Below are 20,931 nucleotides of genomic sequence, written 5' to 3'. Positions count from 1 at the left end.
TATATATGTGTATATGTGTATATATATATGTGTGTATATGTATATATATATATGTGTATATGTATATATATATATGTGTGTATATGTATATATATATATGTGTGTATATGTATATATATATATGTGTGTATATGTATATATATATATGTGTGTATATGTATATATATATATGTGTGTATATGTATATATATATATGTGTGTATATGTATATATATATATGTGTGTATATGTATATATATATATATGTGTGTATGTGTGTATATGTATATATATATGTATATGTATGTGTATATGTATGTATATGTATGTGTATATGTATGTGTATGTATATGTATGTGTATGTATATGTATGTGTATATGTATGTGTATGTATATGTATGTGTATGTATATGTATGTGTATATGTATGTGTATGTATATGTATGTGTATATGTATGTGTATGTATATGTATGTGTATATGTATGTGTATGTATATGTATGTGTATATGTATGTGTATGTATATGTATGTGTATATGTATGTGTATGTATATGTATGTATATATGTATGTGTATGTATATGTGTGTATATGTATGTATATGTGTGTATATGTATATATATGTGTGTATATGTATATGTATGTGTGTATATGTATATATATGTATGTGTGTATATGTATATATATGTGTGTATATGTATATATATATGTATATGTGTATATGTATATATATGTGTATATGTATATATATGTGTATGTGTATATGTGTATATATGTATATGTGTATATATGTATATGTATATATATGTATATGTATATATATGTATATATATATATGTATATGTATATATATGCATATATATATATGTATATGTATATATATGCATATATATATATGTATATGTATATATATGCATATATATATATGTATATGTATATATATGTATATATATATGTATATATATATATGTATATGTATATATATATGTATATGTATATATATATGTATATACGTGTATATGTATATATGTGTGTATATGTATATATGTGTATATATGTATATAAATGTGTATATATGTATATATATCTGTATATGTATATACACATATGTATACATCTATATATATATATATATATATATATATATATATACACACATGTATGTGTGTGTATGTGTGTCTGTATGCATGTATTTAAAAAAAAAAAAAAAAAGGTCATCATAAAAAGTATTCATGATTATTAAATATTACTTTTGAATAAATATGGAAGTTTATTTGTATAGCAACTTTCATGTCCAAAACAATTCAGGGCCCCGGACCGGTACCGGTTCGTGGATCATTTTGTACTGGGCCGCAAACAATGAATAATCTTGATAATTATATATGAAAATATGGCTTTTCTTCCGAGTGTCTTATTTTGAAAGACAACCACTTCCGGGCTTGCATAACTTTCCGCACTTGACTCTTTGACTCGTATCTGTCCTGCATCTGCAATGCAAGCTAGCCCTCGCAAAATGAGTCAGAAACAGAGTTTACTGGAGAGTTTCTTTGGAAAAGGTAAAGACAACGATGCCACAGCAGAAGGGTCACAGACTGCCTGCAAAAAGAAAGCTGCATTTAAAAGAAAATACCAAGATTCCCACCTGAGTTACGGGTTCATCGCAACAGGTGAAGCACCTGCCCCACGCCCACTCAAGCCATCCAAACTCCGCCGCCACATGGAGACAAAACAGCCAACACTGAAAGAAAAGCCCTCAGAATATTTTGAAAGAAAAACGGGAGCATGAAGGACAGAAACAATTACTTATAACAAAAACAGGACTACGGAGAAGACTGGATATAAGGAATACAGTTCGAGTGTCTCCCATCATCCCCAGATGGAACCGTCTACCTGCAGGCAAACAAGCCCAGAGCTCCCACTGATTCTACATTTTTAGTGAGTTGATATTATAGAGTAATCGTTCATGAAAGTGCCTAACATAAAATATAATTGTTGCATTCAGAGTACATGCTGAATATAATGATTAAGGTTTTTGTTATTGGAACCTTCCCGGTCCTTGAGAAAGTCTGTGTGAAACTGGTACCAAAAAGGTTGGAGACCCCTGCTTTACATGACACATTAAAAGCATTGGAGATTATGTAAAAAGCTTAAAATACAACAAAATCACAAATCATAAATTATGTTTCGATCATTAAAAGCAAGAACAGTTAAATGTTGCTGTGCAGATTTCATGCAGATGCATGAGAAAAATGGTTTTAACCAGGATTTAGTTTCATCTCCACTGGCAGCTTGTTCTGATTGTTCAAAGCTGCTTCTTCATGTTTAGTCTGGATTCTGGTCTGGACTTTGGTCTAGTCTGTGGTCTGGACTCTGGTTCCTGGTCTGGACTCTGGTTTCTGGTCTGGACTCTGGTTCCTGGTCTGGACTCTGGTTTCTGGTCTGGACTCTGGACTAGTCTATGGTCTACTTTCTGGTCTGGACTATGGACTAGTCTATGGTCTGCTTTCTGGTCTGGACTCTGGACTAGTCTATGGTCTGCTTTCTGGTCTGGACTCTGGACTAGTCTATGGTCTACTTTCTGGTCTGGACTATGGACTAGTCTATGGTCTACTTTCTGGTCTGGACTATGGTCTGGTTTCTGGTCTACTTTCTGGTCCAGTTGACCAGAGTCTTTGGTTCTAAGAGCTCTGCTTGGTTTATATTCTCTGAACGTATCACAGATGTATTCTGGTCTTAAACCATCTGGGATCCTGTAAACAACCAGCAGGGTTTTCAAATCCATCCTGTGACTGACTGGAAACCAGTATAAAGATGTTAGAACTGGTGTGATGTGTTCAGATCTCCTTGTTAAAGCTCTTCCAGCAGCGTCTGGATGAGCTGCAGATCATCCAGAATGATTAAATTGCTGAAGTGCATCGTATTGTTTAGCACCTCTTAATGCTTTCTTCCAAACAAATAGTAAATAATTTAAATAAGATTTTAACATTTTCTGCTGAAGTTCATGTTAAACAGTATTAAAAAGTATTTTACGGATATGATTAAAAAAACATTAATATATTAGGGTTGGTTTTCATTCATCATCACTTTATGGAAAGAATTTGTTTAAATTGAGCCCTAAATAAATGATTAAATGTTGCAGACGGTGCGGCGCAGTGGGGAAAGTCCTGATGTAGAAAACACATGAACACACACACACATCATGCAGCGTGGGGACCGGACCAGCAGGGGGCAGAGTCGACCTGACAGACTGCTTCATGGAGACAGGTGAACCAGCAACTCCAGTCAGCTGTGGGTGTGGACGAAGGGAAATGGAAACTCTTCTGGAAACCCCGGGAAATAAAGGTGTGATGTGGATGTAAACACATGACGGATAAAAGATGGTGAAGAATGAAAGGATGGTGAATATGAAACCAAACCTACAACATGCTCTGTGTGACATCCAGAAGAACACACACCAGGTAAGACTCATCAGCTGTTTGCATCATTTACATGGGTTTTTCATTTGTTCATGTCAGCAGCAGGAGAACGGAGCTGCTTTTATTCTGGCGCTTCACTGAATCTCAGATTGTAGAAATACTTACTGAACCATCAGGTTAAAATCTTCTGTTGTGGGATTAAACTTTAATGTGGATGAGGAAAAAAAAAAACAACAAAAGCGCGTTAAAATGTTGTCAGGATCCACAGACAGACGACCTCCGTGGACATCTGTCTCCACTGGGAACGGCTGGAGGGACGGTGTCCTCGGAGAGATGCTGACGTGTGTCATGATGATGAACCATGAGCTCAAAGTTATACGTTACAAAGAAAGACAAACCTGATGGATGGATGATGGATGAGTGTAAATGATAGATTTCTGTAAAACACAAACAGAGAACTGCAGATGTTTTATTGGCTTCTTATCAATCTGTGTTTTTATTTCTAAAACTTCATCTAACATCCTGTTACAGGAAGCCGATTGGCACAAAATGTTTGGAGCATTTTTATGTCTCAAAAAGGACAAAATATTTTTAATTTTTAAAAAAAAAAGGACAAAATAAATATTATAATCAGAAATATTATTACAGTCATTCCTATAATGTAGTAAAAAAAAATTCTCCAACATTAAACAGTGTAAAATATTCAACAAGTTACTTTAAATATAATTTTAAATGTGAAAGTTTTATAAAACAAAGTCTTTCAAAGGGCTTAATGGTTCCTGGAAGCAACATGGGACCACCGTGCAACAAAAACCCTTTAAACCTCATAAAACTTTACAGAAACTACGTATGAAAACAGAAATGAGCAGAAGTTGGAGTCAGATTGCAGAGTTTGATTTGTCACTGTTGCTTCATTTGAAAGGATTTTCTGGATTTCCTGACGGGTTGCTGTCATGTTTCCTTTGGAGCTCAGATGATGGCGAATATGAATGAATTAATTCTGTAGATGGAGGAAAATTTAGTGTAAATAAAACAGAATCACTGTAACAGACATGATGTTTCTGTTATTTCATGTTACATTACAAACATCAGATAAAATAAAGATGAACAATCTGTTTTTCAAGAATACTAAAACACGCTAACATTTCATGCATCTGTAATAATTCCATCGTGGTTCATTGTTGCTTGAAGACGAGGTGCAACTTTCCATCAGGACAACAGGTGGATTTTTAAGATATTTTCATTTTCTCATTCACATTAACCCTTTAAAAACCTGCAACTTTCACCTAAAATGTGATTTTATGGACAAAAGATTTGTTGTAGAGCAACTATTTTACTGGACCCTTGCTGAATTGGTTGCCGTATCAGCTGCTGCTGGAGGACGGCTGGTTCTGAGTTTACTGTTAATATTGCAGCCAGGGGTGTATAACACATGTGGGTATCTGGAAGAGAGACAGATTTTTTTTTTTTTAAAAATCTTTATTTGTGACATGACGTCATGTGTTACATTTGGTACTAATGTGTTAAACTATCAAAATAAAGATTTACCTTCTTATCGTGTAAATGTTTTTCAAGACAAACAGGCAGGAAATGGTGTTTTTAAGCTGTTACCTCTGAAAAACGCAGACTAAAAGGTTTTAGGCATAAGAGCCATGTGAGAAATATAATTATCATTATTGGTCACCAATATAGAGTTCCCTCCTTTTAAAGCAGTGAAATAGATTTATTTATGGAATGTAGAGGCCTGAAAATTGGTATGTTGCTTGAAACATGGTGCAAAAAAGCTACCAATAATAGGTTTTATTAAATAAATTAATTTAACCACAAAAGCAATTGAATTTATAAAATATAAAGTAGATGTAGGGAAAAAAAAACCATGATGTTGAAATGGAAATCATGCACACGTTTAACTAATGAGCTAGTATGATCAATGTTTGCAGAACAACTTTGATTACCAGCAAATATGTTTTTAAATAAACTCTGAAGTTCACTTGTAGTGGAGTCACTTTACAGTTTAAATGTTTCAATAAAGCAGCAGGAAAAGTCCATAGATCACCTGGCTAACAGGTGATGAGCAGCTAACAGTAGCACTGGCTAGCACTAGCTAGTGTTAGCTTACTTTGCTAGTGCCTGTAAACACATGATTTTATTTTATTGATGCATGTAGAGTTCATTATTTGTACAGAACATTATTTATATATATATATATATATATATATATATATATATATATATATATATATATATATACAGAAACAAAAGCAGACTGAGTGGACAGATGTTGTGGTTCTGTTTTGAAAGATAAACACTCAGTAAAAGTCCGCTAACTGGTGTAAAAACAGATTTCAGCCTATGGAAGCTGCGTGCAGCCATGAATGAAATAATTTATTTTGATGATGATATCTGCAGATCAGGAATAAACCCCTCTGGTATCCTACAATCATGTGGCGAGTTTTAGGTTCATAGTTTCATTTATTTAATTTTTGTACAGATCTCCTATAACTTGGTACATCCGTGTCAGTCAGGCCATGATATGAAACAAACGCTTTTATTGTTCTTTTTTGAATGTGGGAAGAGTTTTTAATGGTAAGTTAAAACCTGAACGTGTGAGTTTACATCTGATTAAAGACCTATTGTAGTTTATAAAACTATTATAGAAACCACATCATTAATTTAAAAAAGAAGCTTGAAATGACACATTTTCCTTCAGCTCTAGAAAATCTATATTATGTGAAATAAATCAGTTCCATTAAATTAGTTTATCTTAAGATAATTAAGATCATCACTTTTTTTTAAATTATGTTTCGTAAAGATAAAAAGCTAAATAATTTTAGTTCAACAAAATATGAATTACTTATTGAGAGAAATAGCAGAAATGAACCTGGGTGGATTTTTGCACCTTAACCTGATTGTGACTCAATAAGCAGAATTTTAGTTGTTTAATCACAATGTTCGCATAATTCCAACATATCTACACATCTGCTGCGAGTAATGAACACATCACATCCTGTAAACTTGCTGAGGTGGAGAGCGGATTAGTTATTCACACTGATGATTTTGTGTTTAACCTCTTGATGCCTGGAGCCGCAAATCTAAAACAAACCACTGCTGTTCTTTTTCTTATTTTTTTTTCTTCTTGTCATCCAAACAATTTTTTTTGTTTTGTTTTTTATTTTCACATTTATTTTTTCTATATTTTTTTTTTACTTGTTATCCAACCAATTTTTTTTTTATTTGGTTTAATTTTAACATTTATTTTATTGAATTAATTTGTCTTTATTTGTTATTAATTTGTTTTATTTTATTCAGCGTTTTTGTTTTTATTCTGATTATTTTTTTAAGACACATTAGATTATATTGCTTCTTCTTTCATCTCACAGTTTGAAACAACCAAAGGACACACAAAACTTAAAATGTGAAACTTATTCAGTGAAATTAAAGAGTTAAAGGTGAAAAACGCTGTTTAAGAGAGTAAAAACACAACAAATTTGAAGTAGGGTGTGACAGGGTGAAGCTGCTTCACAGAAACAGATTATATAAATTGATTTGAATATGTAAATGGTGGAACTGGACTTTATGGGACTTTTCTGGAGGCTGCGAGCAGCTGCTGTACGTTGTGAGACTAAATGATGGTGCTAGCTTTTGCTTTTTAAACGTCCTGGAGAAGTTGTTCTGTGGACGAGGACAGTCTTGCTGCCAAACCGTCTTTCTCATGGCTGAAGCAACAAAGTCATCACTTTGATTCTGTACTTTGGTTTTTTTCTTCTGGTTCATTATGAATTTTTCTTCCTTTAATGAACTTATCAAAACATCTGCGCCGTACGATACACTGTCCACATCTGTAAAAGCAACACAGCAACACAAATTCACCTTTTCAGCTCCTTCTAACACAAATATCTAACCAGCCAATCACAAGGCAGCATGTAGACACGATGAAGACAACCTGCTGAAGGTCAGACTGTTACGAGCACCTGTGAAAGACCCACACCTGATCTCCATTCTGGATGAAAGTGCAAGCTCCGCCCCCCCCCCCCCCCCCCCGATCCGGGAGTGGTTGCTGTGGACACACCTTCGACGGCCCCTCTTCTTATTGGTTCACAGAGTGCCATTCCGGGAGCAAACCAGGAAATAAAAGGACACTGCTGCACTTCGGCTGGAGGGGGAAGCAACTGTCTGTTTCTGGTGGTTGTCCCCCTCAACTTGGGTTTTGTGTTGGACATTTTGCGTGATGTTTACTTTTATGGGAGTCCTTTGAGACCTATGTCTGTGGTGAACTTTAAGAACATTGTTCTGGTTTTCATGACAGGACATTCCTGTGTGTGAACCTTGTGAATTTATTTGGGATTCAGACTTCTGTTTTGTTTGTTTTCTTGTGGTCTTACCTTGGTTGGGTTCATCCGACCTAGAGTGTGCATTGGCAGTCCTTTTCTTTGTCTGTTCAACAACCAACTAGCATGTTGCTACATGCTTAGCTACATCGTGTTAGCTACCCAGGGGTATAAAATAAAATGCCTTCCTTCTGCATCCATGGTGTCCGCCGTACTTTGTTGCGCCAACCCTCATAACGGGTCGTAACACAGACTGAACGTCAGAATGCAGAAGAACGGGATGAGATTGGGATTGTAAATGCTTCAAAGAACAGAATTACAAAACTGCAATCCTTCTATTTACCACATTGCTTATTTGACCTGTTTTCAATATAGTATTAATATTGTTATAACAATAATAGTTTAACTTTGTTAAGACCTTTTAAAGGTTTTGTGATCCACTCAGTTCGCCTCTGTAGCTGCTGGTGACGGAGAAGTTAGATTTTCCTCACATTTTCCCGCCAGGTGAGACATGCAGACAAATTGTCTTATTTGTAAAGTGATCTTATTCATTAAAAAGACGGTGAACCAGAGAAAAACCCGACGACAAAGCCCACATGGTCCCACAGGCGTGGAAAGGCTGTGTGAACTGTCCACACGCCCACGGTCCTCTGGGAGATGCGAGCGTTTTGTAAATCTTTCTATAACTGCAGCTGACTTTTTGTTCTGTCAGGGTGGAGACCCCAAGCATCAAAACATTCCCATAAAAGGTTGCCCTGGAAAGAATGGGCAAATGTGGGAAAATTGGAATTTGATTACAAGGAAAATGCCCCAAATTCCAAGTAGAGACTGGTATGTGAGAACAAACTAAGTTTACTTTCCGAGGAACTCATCCAGCTCCAGGATTAATGGATGGCATTTCTGGAGTCGTGGGGGCTGTGTCTCCTTGAAGTGCAGCATGAAAACTTGACTTCCCACCCCCTTATATGGCGTTTCCCCAGCCGCAGTGGGAGGGGGGAAGCGGGCGAGCGATGCAGGATATTTTCACAGGACGTGATGGCTGGACAGAAGCCGGAGCGGAGCGATGTGGAAGCAGGAGTCAGCTGAGAGGAGCTTCTGGCTTGTGGTGCCGCTATCGATCAGTGAGTGGGTGTGTGAGGATGTGAAATCAGCAGGGTCAGGAGGCGCGTTAAAGACTAACCATAAGCTGAAAGTCAGGTAAATGTGCAGTTTCTTTTAGTAAAACATCTTTAAAGTTCTGCTTGTGCTGTTGATGTGAGAGGAGACACCGCTGGATGGAGTTTAGGCTCATGGTTGCAAACTGGAGGGAAGAAATTTTGTGTGATGATGTAAAGATATTCAGCCACAGAAAAACTTGTGTATTTCACAGACTGAGAATGTAACACTGTGTATTCACACTGCTATAAACTGTTACTTCTTCTATGTAAATACTACCTCTCTGGAGAAAAAGTCCAACTTACAGAGAAATATCAGCAAGTGGGAGGCTGTGAAGCTTTTTCTGCTCAGTGGAAAGTATATCAAAACAATCTGTGACGTCAAACTGATAACTTTATTTAGCAGAACCTTTAAAAGAGATCTGATGGGTAGAACCTAAATAAAAACACAACCTTTAAAACGGATCCGATGAGTTAAACCTGAATAAAAACCTTGTGTTTCACATGAACACGGTTACAAGAGATGTGGAAAAGAATTATCTACGCTTGAGTTTTGGACCTTTAACACCACTTTCTACTGCTTCCTCTGAGGCTAGTGATGTACGTTTTACTTTGCTGAAATAATCTGGAAAACTGGAAAATGAAGATTTTAGAGCTGAAAGACGATCAAGTCCCAGTTACACTGCAAGAAGAAGACCAGTTCATTTATTCAAAGACAGAAAATCTAAACAGAAGTTCTTCCTGAACCTCGGACGAGTTCAAGTCCAGTCGTTACATTACACCAGCTTTTGGCTCTACGGAAGCTGAGAGTGGACATAATTATATTTATTTATTTTAATGTCGTTATCTGGAGGTCATGAGTTTTTTGGGGGTTTTTTCTGGCACACTGAGAACATGTTGCCGGTTTTCAGGTGATAATGCTTTCATTTGTATTTTTACCCAAGGAAACGAGGACCCATGGTAGTTGTCATTAAACTTTATTTTCTTCAGCGTGTGGTAGCATTTGAGTTTCTCTTGTACAGTCGACCATTGAAAAGCTTTATTTAGTACAGCTACAATGAACAGATTCATTTCATTGTGTACTTTTAATGTCTCTTTCTACTTCTTTGGTTTGTCTCAGAAGCTAACGATGTACTTTTTACTTTACGGAATTCCTCTGACAGCTCCTGTCATGTTGTAAATCAAGATTTTTATGCTCAGAATTAATTAAATCTAGTTAAAATTATCTCATTTTGATACAAGCAGAGCAGAAAAGCTGCTTTGTTTCTCTAGTTCCAACAAAATAACGATTAACTAGGCAACTCTGCACATTTCCAGATAGACGGATCAATACTTTATTGATCCTGAAGGGAATCTGGAGATTTCATGAAGACTAAACAACAGAAATCCAGATGTGCATCAAACTCTACCAGCCAGGTCCTGACTTTATGTCCAAACTTTGAAAGATTCCTCAATAATCCTACAAACAAACTGCTTTATTTCCCAAGAAGAGGTCATTTTCATTCATTTAGGAAATAATAAAAGAAAGGAAGATGATAATGTACTTCCTGTCAGGAGTACGTTCACCAGCTAGGGAAGCAAATTCTCCCACTTATTTAAATCAAGATACTGGAAATTTATTCATGTGCAGCTTTGTAGTTCTGTGTTGTGGTTGCCGGACGGGCCCCTTCAAAGGGCCACAAGTTGACTCTGAAGGGTCATCAGCTGGAGACACACTGGAACATTTACGCTCAAGACTTTATTATTCCCTCATATTCAATTATTTACTGGATGCCTGGACCTCTTATGGGTCTCAAATGTGCTTGTAAATGTGAAACCATGTGAGCGGTTTTGAGTGGAAATCTTGTTTTTTCTTTTTTTTTTTTGTAAAAACCCTGAGTTTGTGAACTTATTTCTGTCAGGTAAAAGGAACATAAAAGTCAGAAAAGCTCCAATAATTACTCGCCTGCGTCGCAGTAAATCTGATGTGACAGCGCTCCTCTTCCTCTCATAGCTCATGTCAGCTTTCATCGATTAAACGAGCCGCTTCACAGAATCAGGGAAACAGCATTTTAATTTTTCAGACACAAAAAACCTGCAGAGATACTGAACTTTCCACCAGCTTGCCAGGTACTTACCACCCGATGCTAATTACTCCCACATTGTCTGCTCTGCAAGTGTGACTTGATTTTTCTTGTGTTCTGAAGAACCAATCCTGAAAGAGTGAGCTGAAGAGCGTGTGTCTCAAAAATAATGACTCACTGACGTCTGACAAAACAGCCTCTTTTTGTTCTGCTTCCAAACAATAACCTATAGTAAAACTGTGTCATCGAAAGCCTCTGACTGCTTACTCATCCGTCTTTGCAGCAGTTCTGCTGAACGCAGTTTGCAGTACAACGTAAGAGAAAAGTTACACAGCAAAATAAAGATTAGAGAAACCCCCTTTTCTTTTTCATGGCATAAATAGCGTCGCCAAAGGTCAACATGTAAGGCCCACTTCCTTCCCCTTTTAAACTGTATCACCAGCAGCACACTCATATGTGTGTGATTCTCTGTGTGCAGCACCATGGCGGCCTTCCAGCTGCTTTTCCTGCTGTTGGTCAGCTGCGCGCCGACATCTGCACATCCTCCTGGACATCTATCTCAGTGCCAGATTGTGAGTATAAAACCTGACATGACTCAAACTTGAGGCATTTTTTCCTTGTTAAATACAGATTTTTTTCTGTTTGTTTTTGTTTTCCATCATCTGTGATTGGTTATTTTTAATGGGTTGCCCCCGGCAACTGGGATGCAGTCCATCAGGTGCTTGGAGTCTTTTCTAAATAACCATTTTAAAACGGACCAGTGAGCTTTGGGTTTTGACATTATTTGGCGGCAGGTGAATCGGTGTGTCTCCTCTGAGGTGTGGTGTCTTAGAGATTCCTGTTTTCAAGATAAAAAAAAAAGAGCTTTTTGTGACGTTAAACCTCCTTTATGGATGTTATGTTCAGATAGAAAATGAGAAAATAAACTAAACATCAACAAGCCATTGATTTGAATTAGAAAATTGAATATACATATTTTAGTTACACTTATTGGGATAAAGATAAGCCTGCAATCTGAAATGTTTTGACCCTTTGGATTTATGAGAGACATAAAAAATTACCCAGCGTCATCGATGTTACAAAAATAGACAAGCTTTTCAGACTCACTAAACAAATGATGGAAACTTTTTCTTTTGAAGACTGACATGTTTAATATAATACCATACTGTATATTTTATATACTATACTATATATTTATACTATATTCTTTTTATAGATTTTGAAAACTATATAACACTATATATGCACGGAGGACAAATTATGAATTAAAAAGCGTCAGCGTGAAAACGGATCTGACTCCGTTTCAGTCATCTTTTCTAAAAATAGCCCTTCGCTGAAAGTAAAAGTGTGTTTAATGTGGTCATTAGTGTGTCTTTATAAAACCAAACACGAGCTGGAGTTCCTCTGATCAAATCGGTGCCTGTTAACCCTTTCATGCATAGTGGTCCCCACACTGGACACCAGTTTAAATCAGCTTCCCAGTATATTTATGTGTGAGGATGGTTTACTTGTAAATGAGTCATCAATGCACCGCAGCTCACTGTAGAATAAATAAATATGTATTTCAACATATGTAATGATCAGACATGCTTCAGGAAAATAACAGGATGCAGCTATGTTGTAAAATATGATTACATGTTATCTTCTGAATATTTTTACAGGATAGATAAATACAAATAAAGTAAAAAGCATGACGGTACATGTCTGTAGAAGTAAAATACTGCATGAGAAAAAAATCTAACCGAGCCCTTTTATTTCATCTTTTATTGATGAAAACTGCTGCAATTGAGAGAAAGTTGAAGCAGATTTTCAGCGAGTCGCGTCTATGATGTAAAAAGTGGCTGAAACATAATATTGTTTATAGAAATCTGGGGTAAAATTACCTCCGTCTGGGAAATGCCACATATTTATGTCTATCTTTTCACAGATTTTTGTCATGATTTAAAAAAAAAAAAAAAAAAAGATTTTTTTCTTGTTGGAGTCATTTTTAGATACAAGGAAGGAACTTTTTGTTTTGCTCGGGACTATATTTAGCAGTGGAGTGATACATGCTTGCTGATCTGGTTGATGAATGTGGAAATCAATCCAAATAACAATAGTGTGTGTGTTCATGATGATGAAGGAGCGCGGTACCCGACAGTGCTGCTCATTGATGTGCAGCAGCGATCATGTGACATGACGTTTAGTCCATCAGCTTGTTGGGGTGTTTTTTGGTTGAATGAAAAGGAAAAAATGAGTTTCAGAAAATAAACATCTTTGTCTCAAAGCATTTTACTGAGCACACAATCAAAGTCTGCCTCATTAAAGGAGTTTTTTTTTCCAAACTTTTTGTCCTTTTTAAGAGCATTTTGGGATGTTTTATATCTTTATGAGAGAACTGAAAGCAGCAGGGGGGAGCTAGGCAGGATATGAAGGGGGAGAATAACACGCCACTAAAGGTCCAGGGTCTTTGCTTTAGGGTTCAACACAACCTTCGTAATCACTGGTTAGTGTCCAGTCCGGTGGCCTTTGTCGTTTCCCGTCTCCTTCCTATCCTGTCATCTCCTGTCTCGTCTAACTGGGCAAAAACAACCCAAAAACAGCTAAAACAATGGTTTCACCTCACCAATGTCACGACTGGTGCCTTCAAGGTCCACAGTACAAGATTTATGGATTGTTATTTGCAGAAATTGAACAGTGTTTTACATGATTTTGATTTGTTGGAGCTGTTTCTGTTTCAAATGAGACCTTGACATGTAGAGGAAGCAGTTTACTGTGTTACTTTTGACTAAGCAAGAGAGCTGCTATGAATAAAAGTAAAGAAATGTCATATTTTAGATGATTAGTGATGAATGGATCGTGAAATGTTTGATTTGTTTAACCCTTTAACTTTCATGCTAAAGACCAGAGGAAAATGTTTCTGTGTTTCTCTGTTTGTTTTGGACAAGTTTAAAAGGAAGAAGTTTATAACAATGTAAGAACAGTGAAACAGCAGTTTTTATAACAGACACTTAGTTGGGTTTTACATACCCAAGCCAACTAGTAGAGATGCGAAGGCAGGTTTATTTCCACTTTTTAAAAAAATAAATTTATCAAATTCACTGGAAATTTCCCTCCACCTGATGCTAGACCAGAATCTTAAAGGGTTAAAGATGCTGTTGATGAATTTAACAGTTGAGCCACTTGCCATGAGTCAGAAACTGTTAAATGTAGTTCGACAGACCACGTCTATGAACTTGATGTATTTGAGCTTAGGTTAAAGAGCAGGGTACTTCACTCAGTGTGAATCATTGCATGAAGTCAAGGCAAATTTATGTACAACAAAGCACCTATTTAGACCCAGAACCATCCAGAGCTTCTTACGCCAGCCGGTGTTTAACTCAGTTCCTTGTCTACAGGAATCCAGTGTAGAAACAGTGTAGTTGTATGAAACAAAGTGACAGATTCCCCTTTTTTCTGCTATTTGTGAGACACCAGCAGCAGCATCTGGATTAACTGCAGTTATAGAAACTCACTACACAAGACAAAACATCAGTCCCCTTATTCTATAGCTTTTCTTTCTTGTTTGGTTCCTGCTTTAATATGGATGTTAAAACTGAGCTCAGAGATTTCTGGACTGATCCTTTGGTTTTAACATAGCTGAATAAAAGCTGGACACTAACCTCTGATGCTCATTTTTGTTTCCAAACACATTCATTTCAAGTTAATCTTTATTTAGTTGAAGAAATTTCAATATTGATTTGACTGAGGCGTGATTTTAATCTTTTTCTGGGACCAGATTCCGTGGTGGGACAGTGATATAGAGCAGAATGTCGTCAGCATACGGTAATGATCGGGTATTTGGTTCAGTCGTCTGAGCTAGACGGAGTGAGTACCTGCTGAACCATAGGGAGCCCAACAAAGAGCCTTGGGGAGCTTGATTACAAGTCAACATTTACATTAAATACGTCAAAAGATGGTGGATAAAATGAAGCCAGACTCAACAAGTAAAGTTCAAACTGGCATCTAAGTTACAGCTAATTATGGAACAGATTTGGAGAAGCTTGGATTCAAACATTCAGACACTGAGCCATTAATAATTTTTATTCACACATACAGTTTGGTTAAATATGAAAAGTAAAACAGTAGGTGGATTTCAAGTCTCTATTTTTAAACCTAAATTCAGATGAAGGGGGGAAATGACATTAACTCTTTATTGTATTTTGTTTTATCTAGTTTTGCTTTCATGTTTTACAGCAGAACTGTTGCTAAATGTTATATAAATACATGCGGATACAGAGGCGATATCACCGATAACACATACAGGTTTAGAAGCTTTCAGTGAGGAAACCTTGTGACTCGTTCTTCAGTGTCTGATAGTAAAACAGTGATGTTTTATCCAGTAAAACCAGTGAAGAGATTAGTGTGCTTGTTTACAGCCAGCTTGTGAGGAATAGCAATGCCCTCTTTTACAAAACCACAAATATGTCGACAAGCTGAATGTAATCTTCCTCGGAGAGAAAACGGAGAAGGAGACAGTTTTATGAGCTGCTTTTAGAGCCAGACGCTCATGGCCATATGGTTTCTGTTAGAAACTTCTTCTTAACGTAAATACTAGCATTTATTTGAAGTGGAGGGTAGGTAAAGTGACAACTAGTAGAAAGAAGTGTGAGGTACATTTAATCTGCATAACTTTTGTTCATTTCAAGTGAAGAAAAACATGCAGATTTTATTGTTTTGTAGTGGAAAATTGACCAGGGCAGACCTCAGAGGACTTCACGATGTAGATATGCTGTCTCATAAACTGACTGTTCAGGTTCTACGTTGCGTCATGGTCGGAATATCTGGCCGTGTGCCGCCAATGTGATCTGACTTGTGTGTTTGTGTTTGTTTGCAGGTCCAGAAAGATGTGCTGTGCAGCAATCAGAGCCTCCAAAGTGCGCCGGTCAACCTTCCTCCTGACGTCCAAATGCTGGACCTTTCACGAAACCAAGTTCAAAACCTCACCCAGGAAACTCTCGGCTTCCACACCGGCTTCCATCGCCTCAATCTTCATTCTAATAAGATCCATTTCATCCAGCCCAGACTGTTTGAAAACATGACGGATCTGAGGGTCCTGGATCTGTCCCGGAACCATCTCAATGTTTTCGCACACTCCAAAACAAGCGTTGGATCTCTGAAAGCTGTAGAGTCGTTGGATCTTTCGAGCAATGGGCTGTACACGGGGATGTCGGACTATTTCCTGACCGACTCTCCGTCACTGGCAAACCTTTCCCTGAACAGCAACAGCATCACCAAAATAGCTCACAACATGTTCAGAGGATCGTTGTCCGTACAGAAAATCAGCCTCCACAACAATGTCATCCTGGAGATTGAAGATGGAGCTTTTGAGTCCTTACAGCTTCTGACTGAACTCGACTTGTCCAAGAACTCGATCACATGCATCAACGACTTTGACCTTTACAACCTTGAAGTGTTTAATCTCAGCAAGAACAGCTTGGAGACGTTTCAGAGTGTCTCGTCAGACAATCTCTTCCAACTTCTGTCTCTTGATCTGAGTGAAAACAAAATGCTTTACTTCCCAGATCTCCCAAAAAAGAACAAGCTTGAATATCTGAACATTTCACGAAACCAACTTCATACCACAAATGTGACAGGAAACCACGAGAACCAGCCGGTCTTAAAGTTGCATTCTTTAAAATACCTGGACATGAGCTACAACCAACTCAAAGCTATTCCAGAGAGTTTTTTCTTTTCCATGCCATCACTGGAGGTCCTGAATGTGAGTAATAACTGCATCCAGACCTTTTCTGTCAGTCATTTCGCCCTCTTAAAGAAGGTGAGGGTCATCAATCTCAGCTCTAACTCCCTGCAGAGTCTGACTTTTGGGGAAAACACGCTCCAGTTGCTGAAAAAGCTTTTCCTACAAGGAAATAAGCTCACAGTTCTGGACCACCAAATATTTCAAAGACTACCGAGCCTCAGACACCTTCATCTGCAGCAGAACAACCTGCAGATCTGCCCCTATGAGCCAAAGCTGAAGGACCAGAACCATCAGGTTCCTCCTGACTGTGTTGCCTTTTCTTCTGTACACAACCTGCACTTCCTCTACCTTTCTGAAAACAGTTTGCAGACTGTGCCTGTGAATGCCTTTGTGGACACCCCTCTGAAGTTACTAGACCTGTCCCTGAACCCAGGCTTGGACTTGCACAAAGACTCCCTTTCTGGTCTTGAAAATTCCCTGATTCATCTCTTTTTGAGGGAAAATAACATTTCCTCCCTAAACACAGACCTGTCATCGCTGCGGAGCCTCAAATACGTTGACCTGTCCACCAACCAGCTCAACTCCCTGAAGATGTGGAACAAAGAGTCCTCCATTGAGTCCTTGAACCTGCGGAACAACAACCTTGTCACCCTGGACCACCACACCATCCTCGCCCTGGAGCGCTCGCTGAAGACCCTCTACATGGGCTCCAACCCTCTGAGCTGCTGCGACAACCTCAGCATCTTCCGCCTGGTGCAGCAGTCAGCAGTGGTCGTCCCCGACATCGCCACAGCCACCTGCTTTCACGAGGAGTATTCAGAGCCGGTCAACATCCAGAAGGTGACCCAGGAAATGTGCCATCAAGCGGATGTTACAAACTACGTTGTAGCTGTGGTGGTGACGCTGTTGGTTGCCATGATCCTGCTGGGACTGCTGATTAAATGCTGCCGTTTGAGGAGGCGAAAACACAACAGAAGCTTCAACGCGTAGCGAGACTTAACGGCGCACATGGAGAGGTGTGAATACACCCCTTGTGTTGTTAATGCTTAAGGATTAAAATGTGAATATATAGGCTGGTTCCTCTCAGAGACTCCAGTTTGAAGCTCTGAATTAGCATCGTCTCCGACGCGAAGCAGCAGGCGTGAAGAAGAAAAACAGGTGAACTGATACAAGAAGCACTTCTTATGGAAGACTTATTCAGTTTCTTAGAGGAGTTTGGACTTTCTGAAAAGACTTTAAACCTTCTTGAAGCATCTTGTGACTGAAGAACTGCTGCTCTCACCCCGTTCTGGTGTGCTCAGACAGAATGTGACACCTTTAGCTTTGCTAGCTAGCCAGCTTCACTTTGGATGATTAAAGCACAAAAACAGCAGAAGTGTAGGTTGGTTTAATGGCACAAAGTGAAAACTTGCTATCTGAGCACACCTTTATTCATAAAGCAGCAGTGTTACATGCTTGGACTTTCTACCAAGCCACTTTGCCTCGCACCAGTTTTATTGAATGTAAAATGAAGGACCCACACTAAAACTCTTTCATAGGACAGTAACAACCAACCAGACTGAATACTTTCACTAGTTTTAACAGATTTATGCTCCTTTTCAGTTGATGTGATGAACACCGAAGCCTCGAGCAGCCATGGTTAAAAAAAAACAAGTTAACTTTCTTGTTATCTCAAGAAGAAAAGGATTATTTTCTCATGCTAAAAGTTCATTTACTGACTTTTTTGTTTGCCCCCATAATTCAGGCCAATTATCTTTTTTAAAAAGAACAGTAACATTAAATGAAGTTAGGTATTAATGCACACAAGATTTATTTACAAGCTCACCTTGAACAGCCTGCTATTTCCAGAAAAACAAAGTTCAGTAAAAAGGCACTAGGACAGCGTAAACCTCCACCAAGCACAATGCTAAAGAATCCTTTAAAAAGTTCCTGGATCCAAACGGTGATCCGGATCACCACTAAACTTAAATCAGTTCTTCCTTTTCACATTTCCAACAACTCCTGAAAATTTTATTAAAATCTGTTGTTAACTTTTTAAGTTATCTTGAACACAGACAGATAAACGACGGTAAAAACAACTTCCTTGGTGGAGGTAAATATATTGCAATAAGTTGTAGTTACTGGTTATTTAAGAAAAAGAGGATAGATTGCTTTTGATAAAGTACTTGTTAAAGCAGCAGTACTAAATTTTCCCTCTTTAGCTAATGACAGCTAATACAGTGTCCATCTTGCCTTCAGTTTCTTCTCCGAGACCTCAGTGATCAGTAAAAGTCATTGTGCTGTTGACTCTTGTTTTCTGCTGCTCTGTTACGTTCTCTCTCTCTCTTTTTCTTCCTTCGTTGGTTGAATCAGCCATAGTGCATGTTCGAAATGGCCAGTAGGTTGCTATCCAGTTGCTGGAATGTAATGCGGTGCCATGAAGCAAAATGCAGCTGTCAATAATTACGCTTAAAAATGTACCTAATAGAGTTTACCTGTAGGGAAGTCATTGCGTCTGAAGCCTCTGGATCCACACGTAGATTTGAGTGAAAGAATTTTGACCACTAATGGACACCGTCCATCCACAGTTGTGCTTCGGATTTGAAGTGATTTCAATGCTCACCTTTACTACTAGATGTCAGTAATTTTCCCACACTGGACCTTTAAGGTTGGAAACGTATTTAGAGATGCTTTAGCACATGAAAATAAGCTTCATGATCTTGAGATAATACAATAATTAACTTGTGATCTTAAATTAAATAGCATTAAAAAATCATGTGAGGCATTGCTGCTCCTGGTTTCCATAGTTACGTGTCGCTCATATGCTAACTATGTTTACAGGGACCCTAAAGTTCTGATTATGAGCAGGCTAAATGGCAGCTTTTCGACTTAAAACAACCAGTTAGAGTTTAGCATAACGTCAGAAAATAGACTGTAACAGCTTACTTGGTTTTCCACAAAGAAACAGATCCATCCCACCAGCACCTTTAAGCTCACTTTGTTTGCTATAGCATGTTTAATCCAAAGAGTAATATAGGTTTTTGACATGTTAAGTACTTAGCTTTAGAGATGCTGGCTGATTAATTTAGTCATATTTAGACTGGTTTGAATTTACGGATGTAGTCCCAAAGCTCATGATTATACAAGTCTCTTCTACAGTTCAAAGCTCAACAAGAAGACAACATATGTCTGGATTTTTTTTTTAAATGAAAACAGTAAATATGACTCCACATAAAGGTGGTATATGTTCATAGGGGGTTAACAGTGTTCCTGTAATCCCAACGTCTTCTGTTTCTAATGTCCCCTATATAGGAGGAGTCTAACGACATTGGAGAGAAAATTGATAGGACTGGGGAACAAAAAGATCTGCCGCAAGATAATTCCATGGTCTGTACAGTCCGAGTATAACAATGCCCTTTTTTTGTCCAAAACCAGTCTAACCTTTTACCACCGTTGCTAGTCTTTATGGAAAACTAAGTTAACCACATCTTCTTCACTGTCTTCTCATATCTGACACACACAAGAAATAGTGTGATACTGTAAACGTAACGGAGGGTGCATCCGTGATGACTGACACGCATGACACTGAAACAGTTATCTGTTGTGAAAAAAATCTTTTAGGCTAGAAATGAAGAACACTACAAAAGCCTGTGAATGAAAATATTCTTTATTCATGAAGTAGATGAGATGAAGGTATTTTTTTACAACCCAACCCTTGTATAGGTTGCACTTTAAACTTCATGTGTTTGTGTGATTGTGTTCTGCTTTTTGACTGTTAACACTAAGAATTTAATCATAATATTGTTAGAATTGTATACAGAACTTATGTCATAATTTATTTAGGTAATAATGTAAACTAAGCTGGACATTATTAAAGCATAATTTCCACGTGATACCAGGTCATTGGTGCTCACCCTGCTCATAAGTTTGATTATTTTGCTGGGGAAAGCTCTGAGATGAATAACTGTGATGTTCTGTAAATGATATTTACCATATGTGCTCTTCATTAAATGCTCAAACATTAAAGAGGTGCTGTATCTTTGCTAGCCTCACTGAGATTCACACTTTTAACATGATCTCTGTGCCTGTGATTAATCACGAAAACAAATATTTGATAGTATTTTATACACTGCAAAAACTCAGCCTTAAAAAACAAGAAAAAAATATATACAAAAATTAGGTAAATGTTGCTTAAAATAAGATAAATTATCTGCCAACATAACAAGAAAATTTAGCTTGTCAAGACTTCCCAAAACAAGTAAAAATACTCTCAAAACAAGTGGAATTCTCTGG

The 20,931-nt window shown here is 37.6% G+C and overlaps 1 protein-coding gene across 1 annotated transcript; it reads left to right on the top strand.

Moving 5' to 3' along the window:
* Positions 1-8,782: 8,782 nt before the first annotated feature.
* lrrc32 (leucine rich repeat containing 32) lies at positions 8,783-20,532 on the top strand. Its single transcript, XM_079247132.1, has 3 exons — positions 8,783-8,917; positions 11,416-11,509; positions 15,793-20,532. The coding sequence occupies exons 1-3, from the start codon at positions 8,784-8,786 to the stop codon at positions 17,647-17,649; spliced, it is 2,085 nt and encodes a 694-aa protein (XP_079103258.1). The 5' UTR covers position 8,783; the 3' UTR covers positions 17,650-20,532.
* Positions 20,533-20,931: the final 399 nt, after the last annotated feature.

Source organism: Telmatherina bonti, assembly GCF_933228915.1.
Source record: "Telmatherina bonti genome assembly, chromosome: 10".
NCBI classification, from domain to species: domain Eukaryota; kingdom Metazoa; phylum Chordata; class Actinopteri; order Atheriniformes; family Telmatherinidae; genus Telmatherina; species Telmatherina bonti.
This window is presented reverse-complemented; position numbering and strand designations above follow the sequence as displayed.